General features: G+C 46.6%; 2 protein-coding genes across 7 annotated transcripts in view; one reads left to right on the forward strand and one right to left on the reverse strand.

Annotated features, from left to right (window-relative positions):
- Positions 1–19902, forward strand: part of WASHC1 (WASH complex subunit 1) — a 47695-nt gene extending 27793 nt beyond the window's left edge. For all 4 annotated transcript variants that reach the window (XM_026868223.1, XM_026868222.1, XM_026868221.1 and 1 more), the window contains 9 exons: positions 8548–8659; positions 9351–9497; positions 14386–14522; positions 15453–15588; positions 16672–16876; positions 17326–17490; positions 17787–17945; positions 18581–18649; positions 19169–19902. In XM_026868223.1, the coding sequence (XP_026724024.1) occupies positions 8548–8659; positions 9351–9497; positions 14386–14522; positions 15453–15588; positions 16672–16876; positions 17326–17490; positions 17787–17945; positions 18581–18649; positions 19169–19320 (1282 nt within the window). In that variant the 3' untranslated portion in view covers positions 19321–19902. The remainder of the gene's footprint in view (positions 1–8547; positions 8660–9350; positions 9498–14385; positions 14523–15452; positions 15589–16671; positions 16877–17325; positions 17491–17786; positions 17946–18580; positions 18650–19168) is intronic.
- A 194-nt stretch (positions 19903–20096) lies between these two features.
- DDX11 (DEAD/H-box helicase 11) overlaps positions 20097–24379 on the reverse strand; it is a 16560-nt gene continuing 12277 nt past the window's right edge. For all 3 annotated transcript variants that reach the window (XM_026868218.1, XM_026868217.1, XM_026868219.1), the window contains 6 exons: positions 23017–23085; positions 22737–22837; positions 22243–22327; positions 21584–21659; positions 21255–21409; positions 20097–21130 (listed from right to left, as the gene is read on the reverse strand). In XM_026868218.1, coding sequence (XP_026724019.1) covers positions 21101–21130; positions 21255–21409; positions 21584–21659; positions 22243–22327; positions 22737–22837; positions 23017–23085 — 516 coding nt within the window. In that variant the 3' untranslated portion in view covers positions 20097–21100. The remainder of the gene's footprint in view (positions 21131–21254; positions 21410–21583; positions 21660–22242; positions 22328–22736; positions 22838–23016; positions 23086–24379) is intronic.

Here is a 24379-nt window from a genome sequence, read left to right on the forward strand (position 1 = left end):
CTTAAAACCATTTGAAAGGTATGGGGGAAAGCTAGGAATAAAGAGGAACTTCCTGATCTTCTGCTATAAACCAAGCTTTCCTCTTGTTCTGCGACACTGAGTCAATGTGGAGTGTCTTGCCAGTGGGGAGGACAGCTCTGCAAGCATCACTCTTCCTTCTCACTTTATCATGGTGATGTAGCAAGATATCTTTGGCTCAAGTGAGACACAGGCTAAAAGGGCTGGGAAGGCTGCTGTGGACTTGTGGACTTGTCAATGCTTGTTACCTTCAGGTGAAGCTCAGAAGAAACTCAGCTAAGAAGCTCAACCAAAATCAGTTTTGGCTGGTGCCTTATGCATTTCTCTTGAAACCACCTGGGAGAAGGCACAGATCAGACATTTAAATCCAGGCTGCTCTGTCTCCTGTGACTACTGCTGATAGGAAATGTAGAGCATAATGTTGATTAAGAGTGAGTTGTGTAACAGAGGCTTTGTTTGTGTAGAATCAGACATAGTGCCCAAATGAAAGCTGGGAGGGAGTTTCTTGTACACTTGGTGATCCAGAGGAATTTGAGACCTTTTTAAAGGCATTAGCTCTCCCTGCCTCCAGATAAGTTCACCATAGGGTCACCTGGGCTTTTCTCCACTGCTTATGGTTCCACTGACTCAGTGTGGTGATAGACATTTTCTGTTCAGTGGGAAGAGGGAGGAAGATCTTTGGCTAATCTAGGAAGGGAGTTTTGATGGGAAAAAGAGAAACCTAATGTTTGTATACACAGTTGATTAATTTAAGGTTACAAGGTGCCAAAACACTTTCTCAAGCTATCTGCCAAATAAGATCCATAACTTCAAGCAACATGGAAAGAAAATTTACTTCTGACAGTCTTGTAAAAATCTGTCGAAATAGGATTAGCATTCCTTTCAAAAGTGATTTAAAAAAAAACCCACAACAAACACCACCCCCCCCTCAAAAAAAACCCCAAACCCTTAAGGTTATTTCTACAAAAGATTGAGCTTCGGTGAGTAAATACTTGTGAGAATTTTGCAAGGATGAGTGAAGACTGTATAGATAACAAACCAGTTGCTAGTACTTTACTAGCAACTTTTACTAGTTACAGTACTAGCACCAGTTGCTATGACACCTGCCCTGTGAGGAAAACCTGAGAAGGTTGGGATGGTTTAGCCTGGAGAAGAGGAGGCTCTGGGGAGACCTTATGGCAGCCTTTCGGTACTTAAAGGGGGTTTGTAAGAAAGATGGGGATGCAATTTTTAGTAGGCTCTGTTGCAATAGGACAAGAGGTAGTGGTTTTAAACTAAAAGAGGGTAGATTTAGACTAGATATAAGGAAGAAATTTGTTACAATGTGGGTGTTGAGACACTGGAACAGGTTGCCCAGAGAGATGGTAGAGACCCCATCCCTGGAAACATTCAAGGTCAGGTTGGATGGGGCTCTGAGCAACCTGATCTAGTTGAAGATGTCCCTGCTCATTGCAGGGGGGTTGGATTAGATGACCTTTAAAGGTCCCTTTCAACCCAAACTATTCTATCATTCTGCTGCCTAATATCTCAAAACTTCCTGGGGCTGCTTCTCTGAGAAGCAGTTCCATGGTGATTTTCAATATCTACCCCCACACCACCAGTAGAGGAACTCAAAAGGTCACCTATGAAGCTGCAGCAGTGCTGGTAGAAGAAACAGTTTTTATCTTCTAGAGCATCCTTCCCAAAAGTTGTCACTATGATGGTAGAACCTGTTGTGTTTATATAACTTAACACTATTAATGGAGAAGAAGTTTGACCAAAAGTAGCCTGTATAGTTTAAATAGAAGATCTAATTGTGTAATTTATTTGCAAACACAGACTTTCTACTTAGTATACATTTCTTCTAAAAAAAAGAAAGTGTGTCTGCTTTCAGATCAGTCAGTGGTGGGAGGCAAGTAAAAAGATTGGAAGGTCAAAGAAGAACTTGTTTGTGACTTTTTTTCAAAAACAAGAGAAAAGCTGCTTTTCTGTGGAGGAGAGCAAGCTGCAGGAGAAGAGGGAGGAGCATGCTATGGTGATCGGTCAAAATTCTAAGTTTTCTGTTTTACATAAACAATTCACAGTGGCAGGAGCACCTTGTGACATGAGAGATTAAAAATCAAAATGAAATTATTTTTCTGTGAGAACATGACCTGTAGAGAGTAGTGTATGCCAGATCCTGCTGAGGATAACCTGGCAACCTTGATCACCCTCTAGTCTGCAAGGCTGTTTGGCATCACAGGAGCAGAGCAATATGTGAATGCTGAAACACCTGCAAATCAGGCTCGAGGAGCAATCAGAGTGTGATAAACATTAATTAGTATAATACCCAAACCCTTAATGGAGGAAGAAATGTTGATTACACTATCTCACTTGGGATTTCTTTCTGTCAGAGATGGTGTATGATGACAGTTTCTGATTACACTTACTCAGACATGAAGTAAGACTTTAAAAACTGCTTAAATATGGAGAGAGGGGAGCAGAAAGCAAACAAGTTGGTATTTCTTTGAGTGGTTGAACATATTTGGCATTTTATAAAAGAATGCATTTTTGCTTTTTGCCTTTCAAACTTCTGAGGCAAATTGGCTTTGTGAAATGGCTTTGAATGCTTCCCTGGATTGCTGTAAACTGTAAATGTCTTAGCAGCCTTTCCTTTGCTCTCTCCATCTTGATCCTGTGATGTTGCCAGCTGCTGGGGCAGGGGCACTGCGTGGGAGTGGGAAGAGTGAGGCTCAGGCTTCTTGCAGTCCATTTCTGACTGTGCTGGTCATTGCTGCATGAACTCTGAGCTGGCCCACCACAGTGTGTAGGAACATCCATATGCAGTAGTGCTGTTTGTAAAGAACACTCTAGTGCCTCATAAAACATTATCCTTTGTTAGCCAGCCAGAACATGCTTAGATATTCTAGCCTAGCTCTCTAGGCCTGCTTCAGTCTACTGGATTGTGCATCAAAGCTCTGAGTTATGGGTACCAGGGGCAATGTATTGATGTTTCCCCATCACTTCAGCAGCCTGAAGAGCCATAAAGCCCGTGGCCTTTTTTCAAGAATCTTGGACAAATTAAAACTTGAAAAAGTTTGAGATTTTCTTCTTCTCCACAGCATACAAGTAGAAGAGAGCAGTGATGTGTCTCTGGGTCCCAGGAAAGAAGCAGGTGAGAAAGGGGCTCAGTAGCCTTGTGAAGAAAGGTGGACATTTAGCTCCTTCAGCACCACCTTCTGCTGCTGCTTTCATCATGGAATGATGTCTCCCCTTTCCTGGGAGGTAGTCTCTCCTCACTTCACCAGCAGTTCACCTACATTTGGAAACCCACTGATACTTGTCTTAGAGGTTTAGTGGTATCTCATTCTTCAATAGTGGTATCATTCTGGTTTTGGTAGTGGTGCTTTGGAAGGATGAATGGCATCCAGCACTGTTATATTCCTTCGTCACACTGCTCCAGCACCAGCCACTTGGAGAATCTGGGAATGTAATAAAATACAAGAACCATAAACTCTGTCCCTTCTAATTCGCACCTCCTGCAGTAAGATTGGAATTTAATAAAGCCACGCTTTGTTGACAAAAATCAGCTTGACTTTTAGGCAAAAAGCCAAGGTTTTATAGAACAAATTTACTGTATGTACCCTGAACAGCAATGCCAAGCATCTCCTGGCTATCTATCAGGGCTGGAGCTTGGGCTGGGAGGAGACCAGAAGTCTGACTTGCTGTGATGTGTGCAGTCCTCATTTAAGGAAAAAGTAATTTAATACTTTGGCTACCTTATCCTCCTGTGAAACTTCATTTCTCATTCTGCTCTGTAATGTTCTTTCTCCTTGGTTGATCACTTACTTTTGTACTTCAGATGTGAAATTGAAGTTCTTTGGTATTCTAGAGGGGTTTGCTCCCAGACTCTGCTGCCTCACCTTTCTTGTTCACCTTGGTGTGGAGCTTGCCTGTTCTCTCTCCCACTTCCCAAGTTTTGTCATCCCTGTCACTTTGGGGTGAAGTGTACACTCAACATAGACAGAAAAGGGTCTCCTCTGGCTGTGATGCTTCCTTCCAGCTGAATTTTGTCTTGCTCAGCAGCTTTCTGGGAATCTGTTAGCCTGTCTTTAAACCTGCTCTGATTTTAAACTTTTTTCTGATGCTGTCTGGTCCCTAGCAAATATAGATGATAAAAATCACAGTTCTTTTTCTGTCATTGTGGAATGCTTGGAGACTCTCATAGAGATGAAGTATTATTGCCAGTGCTGACAATTGACAGGCAGTGGATGGTGTCCTGGATGCCAGATTCCAAATGCCTCAAATCTTTTTCCTATGGGAGTAAAAGAACAGTAATTTTTCCCCTATGAGCAGACACAGCCACAGCAGAGGAAGTCTTTCAGGAGCCTCCCAAATGTGAGATTTATCAGAGGAGTTATAAGGAAATAGCAGGAAGTAATCTGCTCTGTGGCTGCAGATGGGACGGAGGATACAGGGCCAGCAAGGGAGACAGGTGACAAGAAGTGTTCCTGGGACCTGCTGTGAATGTTGGAGAGAGTAGCTTCTAAAATGGAGAGGAGCTCAAGGCAGCAGGATTAGGTTTAAAAGAAAGGAGAAATGAGATCTAAGTTGGGGGTGAGGCACAGGGGGCTTGACGGCAAAAAGATTCCAGAGGGACAAGAGAACGTAAAAGCTTGAATCAAAGCAGCTGAAAGATTGGTTTTAATATCTGTTTAGATTAAAAATAAACGTCTGTATGGATTAAGAGATAATCTGCTAGATAGATTTAATCTGCCATGTGTATTACTTCCCCAAAGAAAAGCATTGGGAGGGAAAGGTTGGTTTGGCTCTGCACCCAGGATTTGAAGGCAGGTGATATATTCTCCTTTCTTCTGCAGGCCCCCTTTTAACTTCTCCCGAAAGGGAGCGAGCGGCTGTTGCTGTACGCCTCCTGCTTCTTCGCAACTCCAAAATCACATTGAATCTAACTAGAGGGGTTTTTCAAGCAGAAAGGAGCACCAGGAGCAAAATAAAACAGCAGTGGCTAAATAGGATAGGCGCAGGGTAGATGCTAATGGTGGTTTTGGCTGTCTGGGCAAAGGGTTTTGGGGGGCAGTAATGGGCCATTTTATGAACACTTACCTCTCCTGTCCTGATTGCAATGACCTTTCAAACCACAAGGCCACTCAGTAACACATTCCTCCTTAAATGGAGGTTGAGGTCTGAATGTCACCTTGTTTCAAACACTTTGCCCCTGAAATCCTTTGCAGCAGCTGTCCCCATCCTTTCATGTTTCCTTTCTTTACAAACACCAGGTTGACTCCTTGAAGTGAGTTTGGTTTCCACAGCAGCAGAAATACTGAAGTTGCTGGAGGACACATGCATTTTTTTCAGTGTCAGTATCACTGTGGAATATTGTCTCTAACAGATGCAACTCTATCTTGAACTGTACATGCAGAACAGTCATGCACTTTTAGGAGCCTGTACATGTGATAAAATTTGGATTAGTTGGATTGAGGGGGTTTAATAGTTTGGGTTTTTTTTATAGTTATCTTGCTCAGCAACAAATAAATTAATTCTGTAGACTGGTGTGTATTCTTTGTGTTGTGTGCCTCCATCTGTGCCAGGTGGAGGTTTTTGACATATATCCTAAGGTCTGGGGCTTGGCCTGGCAAATCCTAGAGATCACAGGAAAAACTACAAGGTGCCTCAGAAGAGCCATCATGTTTTGAAACACCTGAGCTGGCACTGGACAACTTCCCCAGCTTGTGCTGGGAGCAAACTGTTTTTCTGATACTATTCTTTTATGGGTCAATGTTACCACTCTCAGTTATATTTGGTGGGCAGTAGGGATGGATGAAGCTATAGATATCTTCCCTCTTCCCCTCTGTATGTACCTTTACTGTTGCAGCTGGGGAACAATACTTCCCAGACATGCTCTGGTTTTAGGAATGCTTCCTTTTTAAGAGAGGTTCCAGCAAACTTAAATGAAAAAGATGAAAGCAGTACTGTGGTCTGAGAGGTGCTTTGCTTTCTGTTCTTCCCCTGATGCTGTCCATGTGCTACAGGAGGCGTTAGTACCCTTGTACCAAGAGGCCCTTTGCAATAGCCAGTGTGCTGCCTATGTTTCGGGGCATAAAAGGAGTTGTGGCACCATTCCTCTCCTAAGCTGGCTGTCTTAGAGGATGAATGTTAAATGTGGAAGTGATTAAGAGTGAAAGGTAAGGATAACTGGGATTCTTCAAAAACTCATTTGCTTCTTCACAACTAGTGAAAGAGTGAGTGTGGGAAGGGAGAGGAAGAGGTGGTACTTGGTGAAACAGTGGGGGATAACATGGGGCAGGAAAGGGAGTGAGGAAAGTGTTTGACTGCCTCACTCAACCCACTCACATTCTTAGAGTTACTGGTTTCCAGGCCTAAGCTTGCATAACTGCTCAAAATTTCCTTCTGGGAGAGGAACGTGTGCCTGGTCAGCCCTTGAGAGTTGTGTGTGGGAGTCAGCAGAATACTGGCTAAAAGGCAATTGATACCTTGCTTTTATTTGGAGCTTCAGGAAGGCTTTGCTGAGTTCTTCTATGAGAGGGGTCTACTCACAGGTGAGAGGGGAAAATTGCATTATTGATTTGAGGGAGAGAAACAAAGCAGAAACAAATGGCCAGTTTTTTTCAGCTTTGAAGGAAGTAAAAATAGTCAGATGCTCTCAGGAGCAGTGTTGAAAATTGTGTCAGTCAATACAGTTGTGAAACATCTAGAAAGGAGGTGAACAGTGGTGGGAAAATTTGCTGTGGAGAGCAGTTAGGGAAGACTTTGGTCCTTCAGAGACATCTCACATTTTGACAAAACAAGGCAATAAGACAAACCTATAACACATGAAATTTGCTGCAGACAGGTGCTAGGAAATGCACAATGAAAGGAACAACAGAAACCACTCTGAGAGCCTATGAAGTGTATGTGATGTGGACTTACTCCACTGAGACAGAGGGAGGGTGTGGGAAGGAAATCAAGAACAGATTTGTACGTAGTGTTGGTACAAAATACAAGCTGTTAGGCAGTGTTTAAAATAAAAGGATGGGGAAATGGAGAATAATTCCAAGAGGAAGAATCTCATGAGGTTCAGTTTTCCTCCTCTCCCACTCCAAAAAAAAAAAAAAAAAAAAAAAAAAAAAAAAAAAAAATTTGTTCCTACAGAGAGAGGGAAGCATGGTTATAAACAGAAACACTTAAAGCTGTTTAGAGAAAGAAGTGAGGGTCTTTCACAATGATACAGGCTGCTTGTAGTTCCTGTTTTTTCACTACCTACAAATGAGGGGGTTTTAGTGGAGTCCACTTCTGTACTGGAATAGGGAATGTGCTGTACAGAGTGAAAATACTTGAAAAAATGGGTCTAGTACAGTTTGAAAATGGGAATCACGGATCACTGCTGATGTCAGATTCGTTGCTGAAAGGAATTATACAGACAGAATGGAAACAAAGCACAGGAGTTCTCAAAAGCAAGAGGGGCTTTTGGTCAAATGTAAAGACAGTGCTTGAGATTGATATTTTTTTTTTTACAGGCACATAGTGATCCGATGGAACTCATTGCTACAAAATGTTGCTGAGGTGCAGTGGTATCTCTCCTGGTTGTATAACCATAAAAAACCCTATTTGCTGGCTTCATTAGAGGAGTGAAGATTCAGAACAATTTTCAACTTTCGAAATTGGAGCTAGGGAGATCCTGCTAGTTATGCATGGGGAAGAAAGGACTCCATAGTTACTGTAGCTGATACCTGTCTCGGATGTTTTTCTTAGCCTCTGGCTGAACCTGTGTGACAGTTCTGCAGCATGGTAGTGACTGGCACAACATGGTGGCAGTTTCAATCTTGCCCCTGGCTGCAAGGCATCTGTTATAAGCTTTATGGGAAAGGAATACGTCCACACGGTGAATGCAAAGGTGCTTAACCAGTGACTGCTATCCCCTGCTGCCACAGAGTGCTTTTAACCTCAGTCTCAAACCATTTTGATGCTGATCTAGTTATGCAAAAATTATGCAAGTTAATGTACTTTATTGCTCCAAATGAGGACCTGATGTTGTTTAGCTGATGTGGCAACCAAATCGCAAAGCTGCAAAGCAACATGAAAGAAGTCCTGCAATGAGCTGCTGGTATAGCAGAGAACAGTATAAGCCTTGTGAGTCCTGAACTCTGCTTATTAGCATGTTGTGTCTCATTTTCAGCATGTTGTTTTTATTACAGATATGTCGGCAGTTGATAACTGGCTGTAGCTTTCTTGTCAGCAGTACCTGCAGAGAGGTGTAGGGCTTATGGCACTGGTGTTTCAAAAAAGCTGAAGTTCTCCATCTTTCTGTGCTGTGCTTCAGACGGCTGCAGGAACATTGTGCTATGAGTCACGGACGAGACCTATCTTCATGTTGGAGTACATAAAGGTCTCAATGGGACTGAGACAAGTGTATCTCAACCAGCACTGTTTTGCCCTATGAAACAGTCCAGTCCATTGAGATTAACATTCATCCCTGAGGACCTGGGCACTGGCTGCTGCCAAAATATCTTTGGCTCTGGATTGTTCATCTTAAGAAAGGTGCTTGCTTCCTAGGATCTCTCAGCGGGTGGAGGCCAGCCGGGCACAGCTTCAGACAATCAGTGAGAGAGTCACAATTGCCCAAGCGAAGATTGAGAAGATAAAGGGCAGCAAGAAGGCTATTAAGGTATTGACTTCAGTGAAGGCTGCATGGCCTCCCTTTTCCCTTCCACTTTCTCTCTTTACTCCTAGTGTAATCTCTGGAGAAGGACAGGTGCTTGGCTGCCACAGCTGCTGCCCACTCATCTCTCCATGCCCTGCTGCTGAACAGGGTTGTGATGAAAATCCCCTTTCTGACTCAGCCAGTTGATTTTTAGACCCATGAGCCACACAGCTCCAGGCTTTATGAGGCCTAGTTGCTGCCCCAGCTGCTTCCTGAGAAAGAGAAAAGGTTTGTGCTGAGCTAAGCCCAACACCCTTGCACTTCAGGCTTGTAGACACTTTGGCTATTGGAATGCAAGCTGCCATTAGAGACCCTTCCCTTCAGTGCAACTTAATCCCAGTGAGCAATGTAAAACTAGTGAAAATCCTTCTTTCCCAATTCTTGCTCCATTTTATACAGTATTTCCAACTCCCTTCCTGGCAGTGGAAGGCTTTTTGGCAATGATCTCCTAGTATTTAAAGAGAGAGAAGCTCTGGCACTTCCAGTTTCAGAAGTGACAGCCCATGCATGTTTGGGTCTGTGCAGATAGAGCCTGTTGACTTCAAGGCTGTCCATTCCCACTGGCAGCACAGACTGTGTGCTTACTCCACGTGTTTCTGTATTTTAGAATTGCCTAGTTGTTTGGATTTTCCAGTCCCTCCTTGTTTCTCCACAGGTATTTTCCAGTGCCAAGTATCCAGCCCCTGAACGGCTGCAGGAGTACAGTTCAATTTTTGCTGGTGCAGAAGACCCAGCTAAACAGAAATGGCCAAGACACAAGATTCAGAGCAAACACCGAATGCTGGATGAGAAAGCTCTGCAGGTAAGGAGGAGAGCAGATCTTGTGATGAACAAGCAAAGAGAAGCTGCGAGGCTGTTAGTCTCTTTGAAGTAGACAAGGGCTTTAGGATATAGGCTAGGAGCAAAACATCTTTTCAGCTTGGCCTGTTGGTGGGGGTGTATGAGGTCAGGCTGGGATGCTTGCGGAGCTGTCAGTTTGAGAGTGCCACGTCAGTACAAGACCTTGGCTGGATGGCTGAGTGCTCTGTTTGGCTGTGGGCTGCCAACTCTCCAGAGCAGTTTGGTTTCCTGAAACACCACTGTTTCCTGTAGCAATGCTGGTGGGTGCTGCTGGCTGAGCTTAAGGCTTCAGCTCTGCATAGCAAGGCAATTGGGATCAGGGTTATAATTGTTTGAAAAGTGGTTTCTGAAGGCTGTAATGTAAGTGATGTTGAGATGGGAAAAGTAAAAGTGCTCATGAGTGTGTCAGAAAAAAAAGTCATTGGAGCATTTTTCTGTCCCAGGAAAGCATCACACTTGGGTATTGTCTCTCCCTGGTTCCCAGCTAATTTTTACATCCTGGGGGGAAGATCATTTCTCTTCTTTACATCTTTTGTTTGTGCTTTGCTTCTCCTTTGCCTTGTGTTCAGCAATTGTAGGTTTCAAGCCTACAGAGCAGCTGAATCTCTCAGTACCCAGCACAGCTGGGACTTCCAGGTATGCCCATAGCACAGATTTCTGAAGCTGGTGGTGTTGAAGGAGGTCCTGAAGTATTAAATTCCCTTTTACCCTGTGGATTGAGTGGCAGAGAGGGGCTGCTTAGAGAAATCTGCGAAGTGGTGGGTTTGGCAGGAAATGCCACCAAAAGATTCTCCAACAGTTTGGGTCAACATCCTGGGTTGGAAGGAGAGGAGTAAGAGTTGCTGCCCTTAACATTTAAAAGTTGCTGTGAATGCACTGTGCCAAGAGTAGTAGATGTGCTCTCCCTGGCAGGTTAGGGATCAACCTGACAAATTTCCTGCTCTCTACCTCTAAATAGACTTCCTTCCTCATCCTTGTGTGGCTTGGCCCAAAAATAAAGCTGCCACTGAATAATTTATCATGCTAAACTTCCCTGCGTTTTAATGGAGTTGAGACCTCACACAGTGAGGTAGTTATGAATATTTCAGCCAGGCCAGGGAAGAAGGGTTGCTGACCGAATGGACAGCTGGCAAACTCGTGCAGGGTTCATGCTTCCTTCGAGCCCTGGCAGTAGTGCAGGGCAGAGCTGTGTGGGACCTGCTGCTGGCCAGCCAGGGCAGGCCAGCTGCAGTTATGTTGGCTGCCTGGTGGCCCCATCCCATCAGAGCATGCGGGGGGAGCAGAGGGCAGCGGCAAGGAGACAAGGGAGATGGTGTCCCACTCTGAAGGGTTGGTGCCAATGTACAGCCCCCCTAGCATAGAGAGGGGATTGAAAAGAGCATCAGCTGGTAAAAAACAGTGTCCTGCAAAGAGCAAATGGTGTGCCTGTCCAACTGGCCCACAGTAGGCACTGCATGTCCTTCCTCGGTGCCCTCACCATCTGCCTGTGATGCCACCCCTTCCCTGTCCCAGGCGGTCTCAGTACCATTGCCATGTTCTGCCCTCCGTCACCAAGGCTGCCATCACCACAGGGACTTTGTTGCAGGCCCCGGGGGATGCTTGTATTTGTTCCTCCCTTGTTGGTTTTTCTCGGGTTTTGCTGACTGTACCTCATGCAGCAGTCTTGTTACTCTTGCCAAGCTTACGCAGACACTGGCTCCTGCAGCTCTTCGGTGGGGCAGGGGGACACTGCTGTTCTGGCGAGTGGCTGTCAGCTGATGAATGATGGAGGGGCCTGTGCCAGGAGCAGCTGGTGTGCTGCGTGGGGTTCGCTGGTGCCAAGCTCTGACCATGTTCCAGGGGGACAGCCACTTCTCGGCCATAGCTGAGCACGGAGCCTGACGTGCCTTGCAGTAATGAAATGTGACAGAGGGAAATCTAATGTTTGCATTTATGCCCTCCTCAATTATTCAGGGCTTTCAGTAGAGGCTTACTGCCTGTTTTCACCTAATGAGGGGCTATTTGCTGGGAGTGGTCACAGTGGCCTTTGCTAACTTCACTCACACACGGCCCACCAGGAAAGCAAGCTCTGCTCGTGTCAGTTTGAGGTTAAGTGGTGGCAGCCTGTGCTCAGCGTTTAGGGTTTGTGCTCTGGGAGGAAAGCAGCTGAGTTGAAAATGTGCATGGCTCAGCAGTTTATTTAAAATCCTGGGAGATTCTTCTTTTCCCCCTCCACACACCAATGCAAGTTAAAACTCAGCTGCTGAGAGGACACTGTTTAGGTTGGTAAGGTAAGCACTAGTAGATAAGAGTGCCATAGAAAAGGTCCTTGTGGTAAGCCTGGAAAGCCACTCACTTTGCACATTGTTGCTAGCAGTTAGGCAGGGTTCACAGTGACTTGACCTGCAGCCCTGTGGGGCTTCTCAGGTGCTGGGCACTGCCTTTGCAGTGGGAGCTGTGTCTGGGTGCTGCATGTGCCCCTCAGGAGGCTGAAAAATGAGGTGAGACACATGGTCTGCCTGGGCTTGGGAAGGGGTCCAAGCAAAAGTTAACATCCACTGCTGGAGTAACCTTGCTAGGCTTCAAAAATACAAGTAACTTGGTATGTCCTTGTGAATTTTGCCTCTCTCAGAGTCCACCATGGGCATGGGGAGACTAAACTGTTTTTTTGGCACTTGCTTGTCTCCAAGTGCTGTTGGCATGGGGGGAGTGGGATTTCTGGTGTATCACACCCATTCTCTTTGTAATAGTGTGTGCTTAATAAAACTTAAGAACCAGGGTGACTTATATATATTTTAGCTGTAGGCTTGTAGGAAGAAAAATGCCTGGAAATGCAGCGTTCTTAGGGGTGTGATCCTGACAGGTGCCAAACCCCAGATTGGAGTGTTTTAGCATCCAAGCACCCCCATGACTTCACTGTGTTAAGGTTGCTTTAGTGTCCCTATAAGAAAACCAATTTTTAAATGGCATGTTAACTTGTGGAATTCACAGTTGCAGGATATTACTGACAGTATTGTAGCTGTTCTGAATTTCAAAACAGATCTAGGTACTGGAATAAGACTAGCACTTTGGTGGCATTTAAATTAAATGTATTATGTAGAGCCTCACGTTTCACAGTAATACTCATGCTTAGTGCTTTTATAACTGCCTTAGATGAGACTTATAAGTAAATGTCGGTAATGGTTGGTTTCTCACTACACCCTTAAAGTGACAAACAGTCTTCCAGTGCTAATTGAAATCTACAAAGAGAAAATTAAAACAAAATATATATGACTTGAGGGCTAAGTGTGTGTGAACAGTTCTAGCAAAAACGTCAGTACTCCCTCATGCTTAAAAAATTAAACATTGGGAAATGAATATTAATGATCAAAAGAATATTTTTGAATTTCTGCTTCTACAGTCTCTAAATAACAATTTATATATTTTTGCCTACTTGCCTCCATAAAAATTCAAGATGTTTATTTCAGTGTATTTTTCACAAGTTGCAGTGTGTTATTGGGGGGGGGGGAAGAATTAAATCAAAACCTCCCTGGTCTCTGCTTACAGCATTTTATAGACTCAGACCATCATACAAACTTATAAAAGCTCAGGATTAACTGAGCTGCGACTAAGCCATTTCCTGGGATTTCTGGCTACCAAATTCAAGACAAATTTCAATCAGTGGGAACTGCTTATGTTGCTGAGATGTGGTCTTAAGACTGAACCAACAGTGGTCTCCATTTCCCCCATACAAGTACAAGGAGGGAAGAAAGGCTCAGAGAATGGGATAGCGCAGGGATGCTGGAAGTAGGGAGGCTGTAGGAAACTGTGGACAGTGTTTGAAGTGGTCATCTTCTGCTAACAGAAGAAAACCACAGGAATGTGGCCAGTTATTTAACATGACAAACTGTCCTGACTAGTGCTCTGGTTTCTCCTGGTATACACACTCAACCACCTCGTAGCTGCCAGGATGCTGCTTGTCCTAGGTTGTGAAGAAAGAACAAGAGCTGTGAAGGGGCTGAGGAAAGGTGCTGAAAGGAGTCTGGGTTGGAGTTCTGTCCATCCCGAGCTGCCTCTAGGTTCAGGAACACATTCCTCCCTCTACCCCAAAGTGTGCTGTGGGCACTGCGCTTCATCCCCAGAGCACGTGGAGCAGACACTGTCACACTGGCTGAAACACTGGTCTGATCTGGGATGGCAATTCTTGTGCTCTATAAAAGTCAAGCAGTTCAGATGTAATAAATCCTTTTCTAAAGGGAGCTCTATATATTATGCATGAAGTTTTAGAACTGAGAGAGAGGAGATTTCAGTTCATTAGAGTTGAAAACTCTTGCAAATCCCTCAGGCTTTACAAAACCATCTGGCACACATTCCACCCTGTGCACTCTCTTCTGCCTGATCCCTTGCCTAGTGCAGGCACTCTATTTTTTCCTAACCTCTACTTCCTTTGCCTTACGTACGTACCCCACCAGCGGGATCACGTCTCTTAAACCATTAACTGAACACAGCAGAGGGGAGATAATAGAGATGTTTGGAGGACTCTGCCTGCATGAAAATGTCTACTAATTGGAGACACTGTACCAAATGCCTTTTAGACTGCAGTGCCTCTGGCTGTAGAGCCTGCGTGGTTGTTTTATCTTGATATGACCTTGCTGAATATGACCCATCCATGGCACCAAAAACATGTGCCATGAGTCTAAACTGCTGAGATTTGACATGAGCATGGGGTTGTAATGTTGTCCATGTGCTTCCTTGCTCAAAGGGAGGTGAAGGAGCAGCAGAGTTCCCAGACCATACAGTGGAATCAGCAGTGCGGGTTGTGGTGGCTGGGGAGAGCTGTGTCAGCAGCTGTGGTTTTAGCATCTGACCACCCATTATCTATCTTCTTGCAGGAGAAGCTCAGGTACTTCCCTGTGTGTGTGAGCACCAAAATTCACCAGGAGGATGACGCAGAAGAAGGCCTTGGCAGCCTCCCCAGGAACATCAGCTCCCTCAGCTCCCTGCTGCTCTTCAACACCACCGAGAACCTGTGAGAGCTGGAGCAGTGCTGTGCTGCTCACCTCCCCCTGCTTGTCCTCAGAGGAGCTTTCCCTTCCCCCAGGGCAGCAGTAACTTATTTTCCCAGAGGTCTTACATACCAGGTGCCTGATCAGACAGGGTTTGGTACCCCTCTGCTGGCTTCCAGCTAGCAACCCTTTCTTCCCTTGGGTGGAAGGAGTTGTTTTGTCTGCACCTGATCCTCCACTCACCTGCTTTCAATGCAGTTTTGCATTTCCCTTCCCTGACTTAGTTTTTCCTGTCATACTCCTGTAATTTCTCTCCAGCCTTGAGAGTTGCTGTCATTCCTGCTCTTCTCTGCCCCATGTGCCAGCCTAGGTACTGCTCCTTCTGCTGATGATTCTGAATATCAACACTTTACCACTCTCGCTGCTTTAATGTTTCTGCTGCCTCCTTCTCTGCATTTCCCTTTCCCATTGGGCTTTGCCTCAGGGTTCCTCCTTCTGCTCATATTGAAGAGCTTCTTTAAGCCCTTCTTGAGCTTTTAGTTGCAGGACCTCCTCTTTCTTCTCCTGAGCTGTGGATTATTTCCCCTCTTTATCTTTCCTCCTGGACCTTGAGTGACAAGTCAGCAGGAGAGACTGGTGTAGGACAGAAACTGTAGGACAGTTTCAGGCCAGGTGGTGGGAAGGGGAGAGCTTGGTAAATGATGGCACTACAGTGGGCCTTTGCTTTAGGATGAATGTGAAGACTGTGCTGGCAGGGTGAGGAGCTGATTGCCTCCTGGTTTTGGAGGGCTGAGGCAGGAAAATGGGGCTAAAAGATGGAAAGTGGAAGGCCCAACAAGTTCCACCTTTGCGTGTCAGTTGGGATGTCTCCACCTCCAAGGCCTTCTTGGATACACTGTTCTGGCCTTGGCTCTCATGGCAGCATCACTGAAATACTTGTCCTCTACCCTTAGGTACAAGAAGTATGTTTTCCTGGATCCTCTGGCTGGAGCAGTGACCAAGACCCATGTGGCTCTGGAAACAGAGACAGAAGAGAAGCTCTTTGATGCTCCTCTCTCCATCACTGAAAGGGGACAGTTGGACCGACAGGTGAGATGAAGCTGTGGGATGCAGCTGCTCCCTCTTCAGGGGATTGTGCTCAGCTCACTGAGAGGAGAGGGCTTCTGCAGGGTGGAGAGCAGGTAGGGGAATGGCCTCTCATAGATAATCTCACTTATCAGATGGACTTTGCCTGGCTCTGTGCTTGAAATCCTAGTGCGAGTTCGATGGGTGAGACAAAACCCTCAAACTTGGCAGGTGTTTCTCTCTGCTCAATCCTTTGCTGAGTGGCATGAGAAGAGTAATGTGGTGTCAATTCACCTTGCTGCTAGACCTCAGGGTTGTAGAGGACTTGGAGGCTCCAACACTTGATCATCTCCGTTGTGCTAACTCCTGAGCTTCATGAGGAGTCTGAGGTGCCACTGCTAGAAGGTGCCTGGGAGGAGGTCTGATACCGATCATTCCTGCTGGAGCAAACAGAAGGGCTGGCCAGCCTAAGGAGAGGTTTGTGCTTGGTGCGGACATGAGGCAGGCAGCGCACCAACCCAGCTGCCCCACTACATGACTGATCCTGTACCCCACACCTTGCAGTGGTCATACCTGAAACTTTGCTGGTGCGTGGCTGAACGTATGGAAAAGCTGAAGGCTGGGGAAGGGAGCCTGGGAGCCATTTGCTCATCATGTTGGGCTGGAGGAGGTAGCATATAGTAAACAAAACTCGTTATTCACAGCACACCTTTAGCACTGTTTTGCCTGTGTGTTAAACACAAAACCAAACCTCTGTAACTACTTGGGTTTGGTTCTGCATCTCAATCTCAGAAATGGTTCAGGCACCGGCTTTTATAGGCTGCAAAAGTTGGTGCATGAAATCTTCAGAGGAGGAGAGAGTTCACTTGCAAGACACTAGGAAGAGTCCTGCAGCCTGCCTTTTTGGGAGCCTGGTCTGCAGGAGGTAGCCTCTGAGCACAGGGAGCTGCCACAGGACTAGAGCACAGTTGTAGGGGTAGCCACTGTACCACAGTACACAAGCCCAGCTCTGGCTGCTACCCATGCTGTTCCCTGCAGTGCCCGTTTGCTGCAAGGAAAGCAAGTTTGTAGTCACTGCCTTATCTTTTCGGTTTGGGTTTCTTTTAGGTAGCTGAAAATTACTTCTATGTGCCAGATCTGGGCCAGGTCCCTGAGATTGACGTGCCGTCCTACCTGCCAGACCTGCCTGGCATTGCTGCAGATCTCATGTACAGTGCTGATCTGGGCCCCGGCATCGCACCGTCTGCCCCTGGCAGTGCTATTCCAGATCTGCCCACTTTCAACACTGAGTCGGTGGAGCCTTTGCAACCAGGTATTTCCAATCCCTGATCCCTTGTGAAGAAGACCGGGATTACTAGAAGATGAGCCAAGATAGAAAGTCACTTGGTGGAGATTTCAAGATAGATGTTGGAGATATCTCTGGCTCAGGCTTGGGCCTGAGTCAAAGCTGCAACTTGCTCACATGCTGGCCAGACTCCAGGCCCCTCAATACCCTCACAGCTAGAGGAGGGAGCACAGTGTGCAGGGATTGGCCTCGTGGCAGCCTGGTGGGCTGCTGTTGTGCGAGTGGGATGCAGCTGAGGAGGGCAGAATAGGGGGGTCTCAAACTCTGCCTTGGCCCTGCCTGCTGTTAAGAGATGCTGCCCAGGGTGCGAGTGCTCTGCTGCATGGTGCGTGCTGAGGCATTGTGAAGCACTGAGCTGAAGCTCTCAGTGTACTGTCCTCTGGGACTCTCTACAATCAACTTCTTTCATCTTTCAGACCTTCAAGATGCTGAGCTATTGCCACCTCCTCCCCCACCGCCTCCCCCACCACCTCCTGTTATGCCAACTACTGTGCCTCCTCCGCCACCCCTGCCCCAGCCCACAGCCCCCTCTGAGCCAGCCCGGACAGCGAGTGAGGAAAGCAGCAATGCGGTGCCTGCAGGTAAGGGCTGGGCATCTCCACAGCTTCTTCACCAATATAATCTAACTCTGACTCCTTGGCTTCAGTTGGTTCCCTGTGGTTTCCCAGCCTCTGGCAGAGGAGGGAAGCTGCTCCGGCCTGCCTGGGAGCTGCAAGCCTTCAGTTTCCCCTTGGCAAGGCTGAGCATGTCTGTCACCAAGATGTGTCTGGGCCTGGCTCACCAGCCCTGAGCAGAAGCTGGAGGGGTATTAGAGCAGCCCTTTCCATGGGGATTTGGCTGGGCCTGTAGCTGCTGCCTGACCTTCCTGTTCTTGCAGCTTCAGTCCAGGGAGCCCCGAAGGAGGTGGTGAACCCCTCTACAGGGCGTGCCAGTCTCCTGGAGTCCATCCGCCAGGCTGGTGGCATTGGGAAGGCCAACCTCCGCAGCGTCAAGGAGAGGAAACTGGAGAAGAAGAAGCAGAAGGAACAAGAACAAGGTGCTGAGGCTTTTTGGCAGAACTGATCTTCCTTGCTCTCTGTCCCAGGCTGAAGAGGTGTGGGTCTGGCTGGGGTAGACAGGCAAGCCAGGAGCACAGTGAACAGAGGGGAAAGGTGGTGTCTCTCCTCACAGGCTCAAGTAGGTCTCGGATGTTTCCCATTCAGCCAGAGCTCTGTGAACTTGCTAAACCCCATCTGCCAGAAGGGCATTTGTGTTCTTGATGGAAACATACTCAGTCTCAGGGCATGTGTACAAGTTTCATGTGTACTGCATGGGGGCAGATGAACGAAGGAAACCCTGGGGCCAAGAGGGGCAGGGCCAAGCTGGTTTGAGCATGTTGGTTTAGGTGGCTGCAGAGGGTATTAATGGAGCTGATTTGGCAGAATGCCCAGCCCCTCTTACCTTTCAAGGAATTCCACTTGGATTTCCCCAGAAGATGCTGTTACCCTGCAGCGCCTGGTGTTTTCCTGACCTGAAATGGGACTACAGGGGGAGAGATTTTGGGTGTGATACCAGATCAGAGGTTTGGGTTTTTTGTTCTTTAATCCGAAAGCAGTGTTGGAGGAGAATGCTTTCACCATAGTGGTTCAGACTGATGCTTCTTCTTGTCTGACTTGTTTTGCTCTGTTTCAGTGAGAGCTACGGGACAAGGTGGAGATTTGATGTCAGATCTCTTCAACAAACTGGTGCTGAGGCGCAAAGGTACTGTCATACAGCATGGGCTGCTCCTTCCCCCTAGGAAAGAGGGAGAGCACTTTCTGGCACCTCACTTCTGTCAACTGCGGGGCTGGGAGTGTCTTTACAGAGGATCAGCAGAGGAATCTCCACCTCAAGTCTAGCTGGAGGAGGTTGTGTGTCTGAGGCAGGATGAATGTTGAAGGCTACCTGTGAGGAAGTGTTAGGGATGTCCTTTTTAGTTCAGTACTGTGGCAGCTAGGCCTCTCCACCCATGGAGACACCTGAGTTGCCCCAAGGACTTGGCAGGTACCCTGGGGCATTTAGCACTTGGTGGAGGAGGACGTGGACATGCTTGAGTGGAGCTTTAGTTAGATGAGCCCTTGTGCTGGGCTGTTGCAGGGTTTAAGTGTGGCCTTTCTGCTTGCCTGGGTCACCTGGGTGCTGGGAGCAGCAGGATGAGGTGTAGTTTCCCCCTCCCTTTTGCTGAGCCTTTGTTCTCTAGTCCCCAGGTGTCACTCACTAGTGATTTTCTTTCCCTCACAGGTATTTCAGGGAAAGGGCCAGGAGCCTCTGGAAATACCGATGCTCCTGGAAGTCCTGCTGGAGCCTTTGCTCGTATGTCAGACTCGATACCACCCCTCCCACCCCCACAGCAGCCTGTGGGTGAGGAGGATGAGGATGACTGGGAGTCATAGATGGGGTCAGTTGAGCACCAGTGTGAATCCCAGGACTCTTGCACTAAGCACCTTTAAGAGACGCCAGCCTGTGGAAGTGCCTCCTGGAGGGTGGGCATGGCCTGGCAGGGGGACCCTGATTTGTAGAGCAGGAGCAAGAGGAGCTAACTGCTGCTGAGGTTACAGTTATCAGTGAGGGTTTTTCCTTCTGCTGCCTGCTGTTCCCTGCTTCAAATACTACATTCCATCTCAAATGCTGGTGCAATAAATCCTGCCTTAGCTGGTAGTCAGTGGGGCAGCTGGTGTTGACTATCAGAACTAGCATTGCTCCTGATTTAAAGGGCCCTCAGTCTTTCCTAATGTGACTGGTGATGATTGCAAAACCCTCTCTTGCAGGCAAACAGCCCTTGGCCTTGTTTGTCTTCTTGCTTGCTGAAGCTCCTATTTGGTTGCTTGTTGCTAGAAAAGAGAATGAGTGTGTATCACTTCATGGGGGTCTAATTCCTGGTGCCTCTGCACTTGATGGTCTCTTTCTCTACCTGACTTAAGAGTAATATTTTGCCTGTTGCTGTCTGAAATTTCAATAAAGTTGAAGGAAGCAGGTCCTTGCAGCCTTCACTTTGGTAAAATTGAGAAGTGTGCTCAGTTATAGGTGATTTAGGGGAAAGCCCAGCTGTCCACTCTCATCTCAGGCCAGGGCTGGCCTTAATAAGCCAGCACCACCAGCCCCAGGGATGGAGGGCACCAGCTCTTAGTAGGTGCACACCCCCCACCCCCCTTCACTGGGGTTTCAGGGGCAGGAGACTCACAATGGACATTCCTCAGAATTCTCAGAAGCAGCTGCTTCTTTCCCTGGCAGGCTAATTAATATACAGGGAGTGGGCAGCACTCTGTCTTACTTATAAGTGGTTGTGAAGAACCTTGAGAGGTAACATCCAGCTGCTGAAAGGGGCAAGGAGGCAAAACAGCTCCGGGGAAGACTTGCTCAGGATGACAGGAAGAGCTAGGGCCAGCTCTGGGATTAGAGAGCTGTCCCTGTTGTTATCATGACCCTCTAGCGCTGACCCATGACTTAGGAAAGGTGCCCAGGAAAGTTAAAATAAAAAAAAAAGTCTTACTATTTTTCACAGAAGGTTACTTTAAATTCAAAAACCTAGGCAGTAAAAAGAGCAGAGTAATCCTGTGCTTAAACATGATCAAAGGAGAAGTACTGCACTGTATTATGGCCATATCTTTATTCTCCTTGAAATAACTGAACCACTCCCTTGACTCTTAATTCTACCTTGAAGCAAGGGAGAAAGAAGGGGATAAGAAATGCTACCCACAGCTGCCCCATGTCTTTCCAGTCTGTGTAATTCCAACATGACACAAATTGATGACCTGATAGTTTACAATTTAGTGAAAAGCTCTGTATTTTCATTAGTCATCAAGCCCCCTCCTCTTGGTGGTTGATAGGAAAAGCCAGATGTGTTCAGTAAAAGTAATTATACTCCCCCTAATTAAGTGTTTGGGTTGAAAATATTTGATTTAAATAAAACCTAAACAGCTGTAAACAGAGAGAAGCCTGCCACTACTCCCTTCACCTGCCTCAGACCTACAACCAGTTTCCCTCTTGGTTATAGTGCTGAAGGCTGGCTTACCATCATAGCACTCAAGATACTGAACAGGAAGCATCCACAAAGGAGGCAGAAGACATATTCACAAACTTCTTGGTACAGAAAAGCAGTAACTTGTGTTACTTCAGGTGTTCTTCCAAAGTGTAGCTCACAGAGTTGACCTAGAGCCTGTTCTCTGGTCCACATCACAAAGCATCTGCCTTCCCTCGATGGAACTAGGAACACACAGAACCAGACAGTTTGTCTTAGGCCTTACTCTAAAGCAAAGGTTTGAAAAAAGTACAGATGAGTATAGTGGGAAACAGTTTTGGTAGCAGTAGATAAGATACATATTCTGACCTTTCTTAACTCTGCAAATGCTGATCCAAAGGCAGGTTTCACCTGGGTTCTCTCCCTGATCCACTGCGGCAGTTTGTTAAAGACAGCAGGGCGTGCGTACCTGTGGTCCAGGAGCAGGATGCTTGCAAAGTCCTTCTGATGGCGGATGGCTCTGCCTGTACAAAGCATACAACCACATTAAAATGGCCTATTCAGTGGTTGTTCTCAGGTGGAGAAGCTCATGTTCCCATCATATGTACTTCGATCAGTAATGCATCCTTTTTCCCCCCTTCTCCTTCAGTGCAGTCACATTTTGTATACCCCAGCCTGTCCGAGGAAGGATGAATTACCTATCGACTGGTTTACTGCCTTCATGCACAGGTTTTCAATCAGCACTCTGCTAGGTGCCTGGCCAGCAGCTCTGGGCTGGAACAGAGAAATAGGCAAGACTGAGTATGAGGCAGATGTAAATCAAACTAGGGGGTCTTACTGACAAAGTGAAGCAAATATTTTTACTCCTGCAGAGTGAGCAGGTGGCCAAGGAGACCCCAAGCTCAGAGTAAGGATGGACAGAAGAAAGGTTTCAATCAAAAAACTATGTGGAACATTCACAAAGAGCCAGAGCAAGACCCCCCAAGAAAAATTGTCCCCAGCTGCCCAGAAACAGCATCTCCAGTGGGCATCAAGAAAGAACAAGTGAGCCAAGAGAAGTAACCCTGGCAAGTCGCCTACTACCCTGCCACCTTATCTGGGGTGAAGGGATGTTCCTCCCCTTGGTCTCTAGTGAGCCCCAGTGGTGTTTCCCTCCACTGAGCTTCTTCCCTGTGTTAAAGGCCACCTGTACACATGCAGCAGGCTGTGCTCTCAGTACCACAGTCTGGGAAACGAGGGCAAGCTCAAATTTTTTAAAAAAAGTATTTGAAGGCAACCCTGGAATTTGTGTACTGGGAGGAAAGTTAATACTAAAAGGCAGAAGTGAAACAGGCAGAGGTGTGAGTGTGTCTGTTACCATTGTTTTGTCAAGCCAAGTCATTTTTTCCTGGAGCTCTGGAGATTTAATGTTGGGGTAGGGCATTCCCACCATAATCACACACCTGCAAGGGGCAAGGGAGGACTGAATTATTCTTAATGTCTCATCCTAGAGCACTTTGCCAACAGACAGACAAATTAGAGGTCACTGCAACCCTGAAAGACAGCCAACCCTGCAAACCAAAGGCAGAATAAAACACAGCAGTCTGACAAGCATATTCTGAAGGGAAAGCTGCAGCGGGATTCAGGGTGCTGGAACAAGGAATTATCTAACACAGCAAGCCTAACTGCATTGCTCACATGAAAGGTAGTCTGGACAAGTGGATTTTGCGCCACCCAGCAGACTTGGTCCTGTTGGTTTAAGCATCAACCCAAGCCACATGCACCCCAGGATTTTCTATCTATGTGTCCATCCTGACTGGAGTCACCGCACCACAAGCTCAGTGCTCCCCTTCCAAGAAGCAGCCACCTTACCTTCCCAGGTCATCAGAGAAGTTGATCCCTTCACTCATTTTGCCTCCAACTACAGAGAGCAGCAGGGCCCCTGTCATCTGTCCTCCTGCCTGGCTGCAGCGCTGCAAGAGAGGGACTAACAACTTAAACCACCATAGGGAAGGTTTCTGTGCTTCAGAAACCCTCCCACACCTGGGCTAGAGCCCTCTTTCCTTCTTAAAAGGTGCAAATGCTCTCTTTAGCAGCACTCCCATATACAGCTGGGACAACACACTCCCAGCAGCCTGCCAGTTTGGCTCACCTTTATGCACTTGGCATATTCCATCAGCACCTGATCCACCTGGTTGGCTTTCTTAGGCTCCTGAAAGATCTGTCACAGGCACAGTGCATCAGTTGCAGCAACAGGAAGCAAACCGTTTAAAGAAAGCAAATTATTTTACTCCCATGCCATTAAACAGCACACGAACTAAGCTCGGGGAAGGGCAAATTGCCTGAAAACCCCAGTTAACCAGCACCTTTCCCCTCCACCCTGGAAACACACTGCATGCTCACTACAGCACTTTCCAACTGGGCTCTGAAGGGAGCAGCAGCTGCTCCTGCTGCTCTAACATTCAGCTTTGGCAGACTTGTCTAATTCTGCAAGAAGTTACAAGTCACCTGAGCACTGAAAGGCAGGAAACCAGTGTGCACCTCTTCCACCTATAAATAAAGATCCAGCAGTGTGAGGAAACCCTCCATCTGCAAGATCTTGGAGAACAGTGACAGGATCAATCAATTCAAATCACCAATTAACTCCATGTGATAGGTCCCCTTGTCCAATGAATACATTAGTTTTCTATACAAATCATAACATAAATTAATATTTATGTTATTCTAGCATGACTAGTGAGTTGCTGAAAGCCCCTGCAGTTAATTAAGCTGCATTTTGATAGATGCTGCACCTTGGCCTAAATCACAAGTTGTTTTCTTAGTAAACAAGAGGTGCAACATCTGTCTTGTGTGTGACAGTAAAGAACCTAAAGGATGTGTTTTCTCTTGGTTAGCAAGAAGTACTAACAAATTTTACCAGCCAGAATCAGTCTTTCAGAAAAATAACTGGCAATTACAAATATGAGACAAAACTATTTAACTTTAAATCAGAGGATTAAATAGCTACTGTTTAGTTAATTTTCCCTGTGTAATTTATATATCACCTCAGTGTGATCTCACCACAGCCACCTCAGGAAAAACTTTAACCTTCCTCTGCTATGATATGATCTTCTTGTGTGGGCAGCTGAAAGTCACACTCGCTGCATTTCTACCAAATTGCTTTGATAACACGTAACCGATTTGCTGGAGACTACAAAGGCCAAACAAGAACAAACCAGAGCTGGAACAGAGAGCAAGTTGTGTGATTGTGGCACAAAGCCTTTGAGGCACCAGGCAGACCGTGGGACCCTGACAGAACACACCTGAAAGGCACTGTGAGTGAGAGCTGTACAAAACCATGGAGAAACTGAATCATAAAGTTTCCACCACAAAAAACCTACAGGGAGATCCATGTGCCAGAACACCTGCACCAAGGCTGTGAAATATCTGGGACTGTGCTCTCCTAATCCATGTGGTAAGTTATTTAGCTTTTAGTAAACAAAAATCACAGTCAGGGTATATGTAATTTCCCCCCC

The sequence above is a fragment of the Athene cunicularia genome, assembly GCF_003259725.1.
Source record: "Athene cunicularia isolate RWA chromosome 1 unlocalized genomic scaffold, athCun1 chr1_part2, whole genome shotgun sequence".
NCBI classification, from domain to species: domain Eukaryota; kingdom Metazoa; phylum Chordata; class Aves; order Strigiformes; family Strigidae; genus Athene; species Athene cunicularia.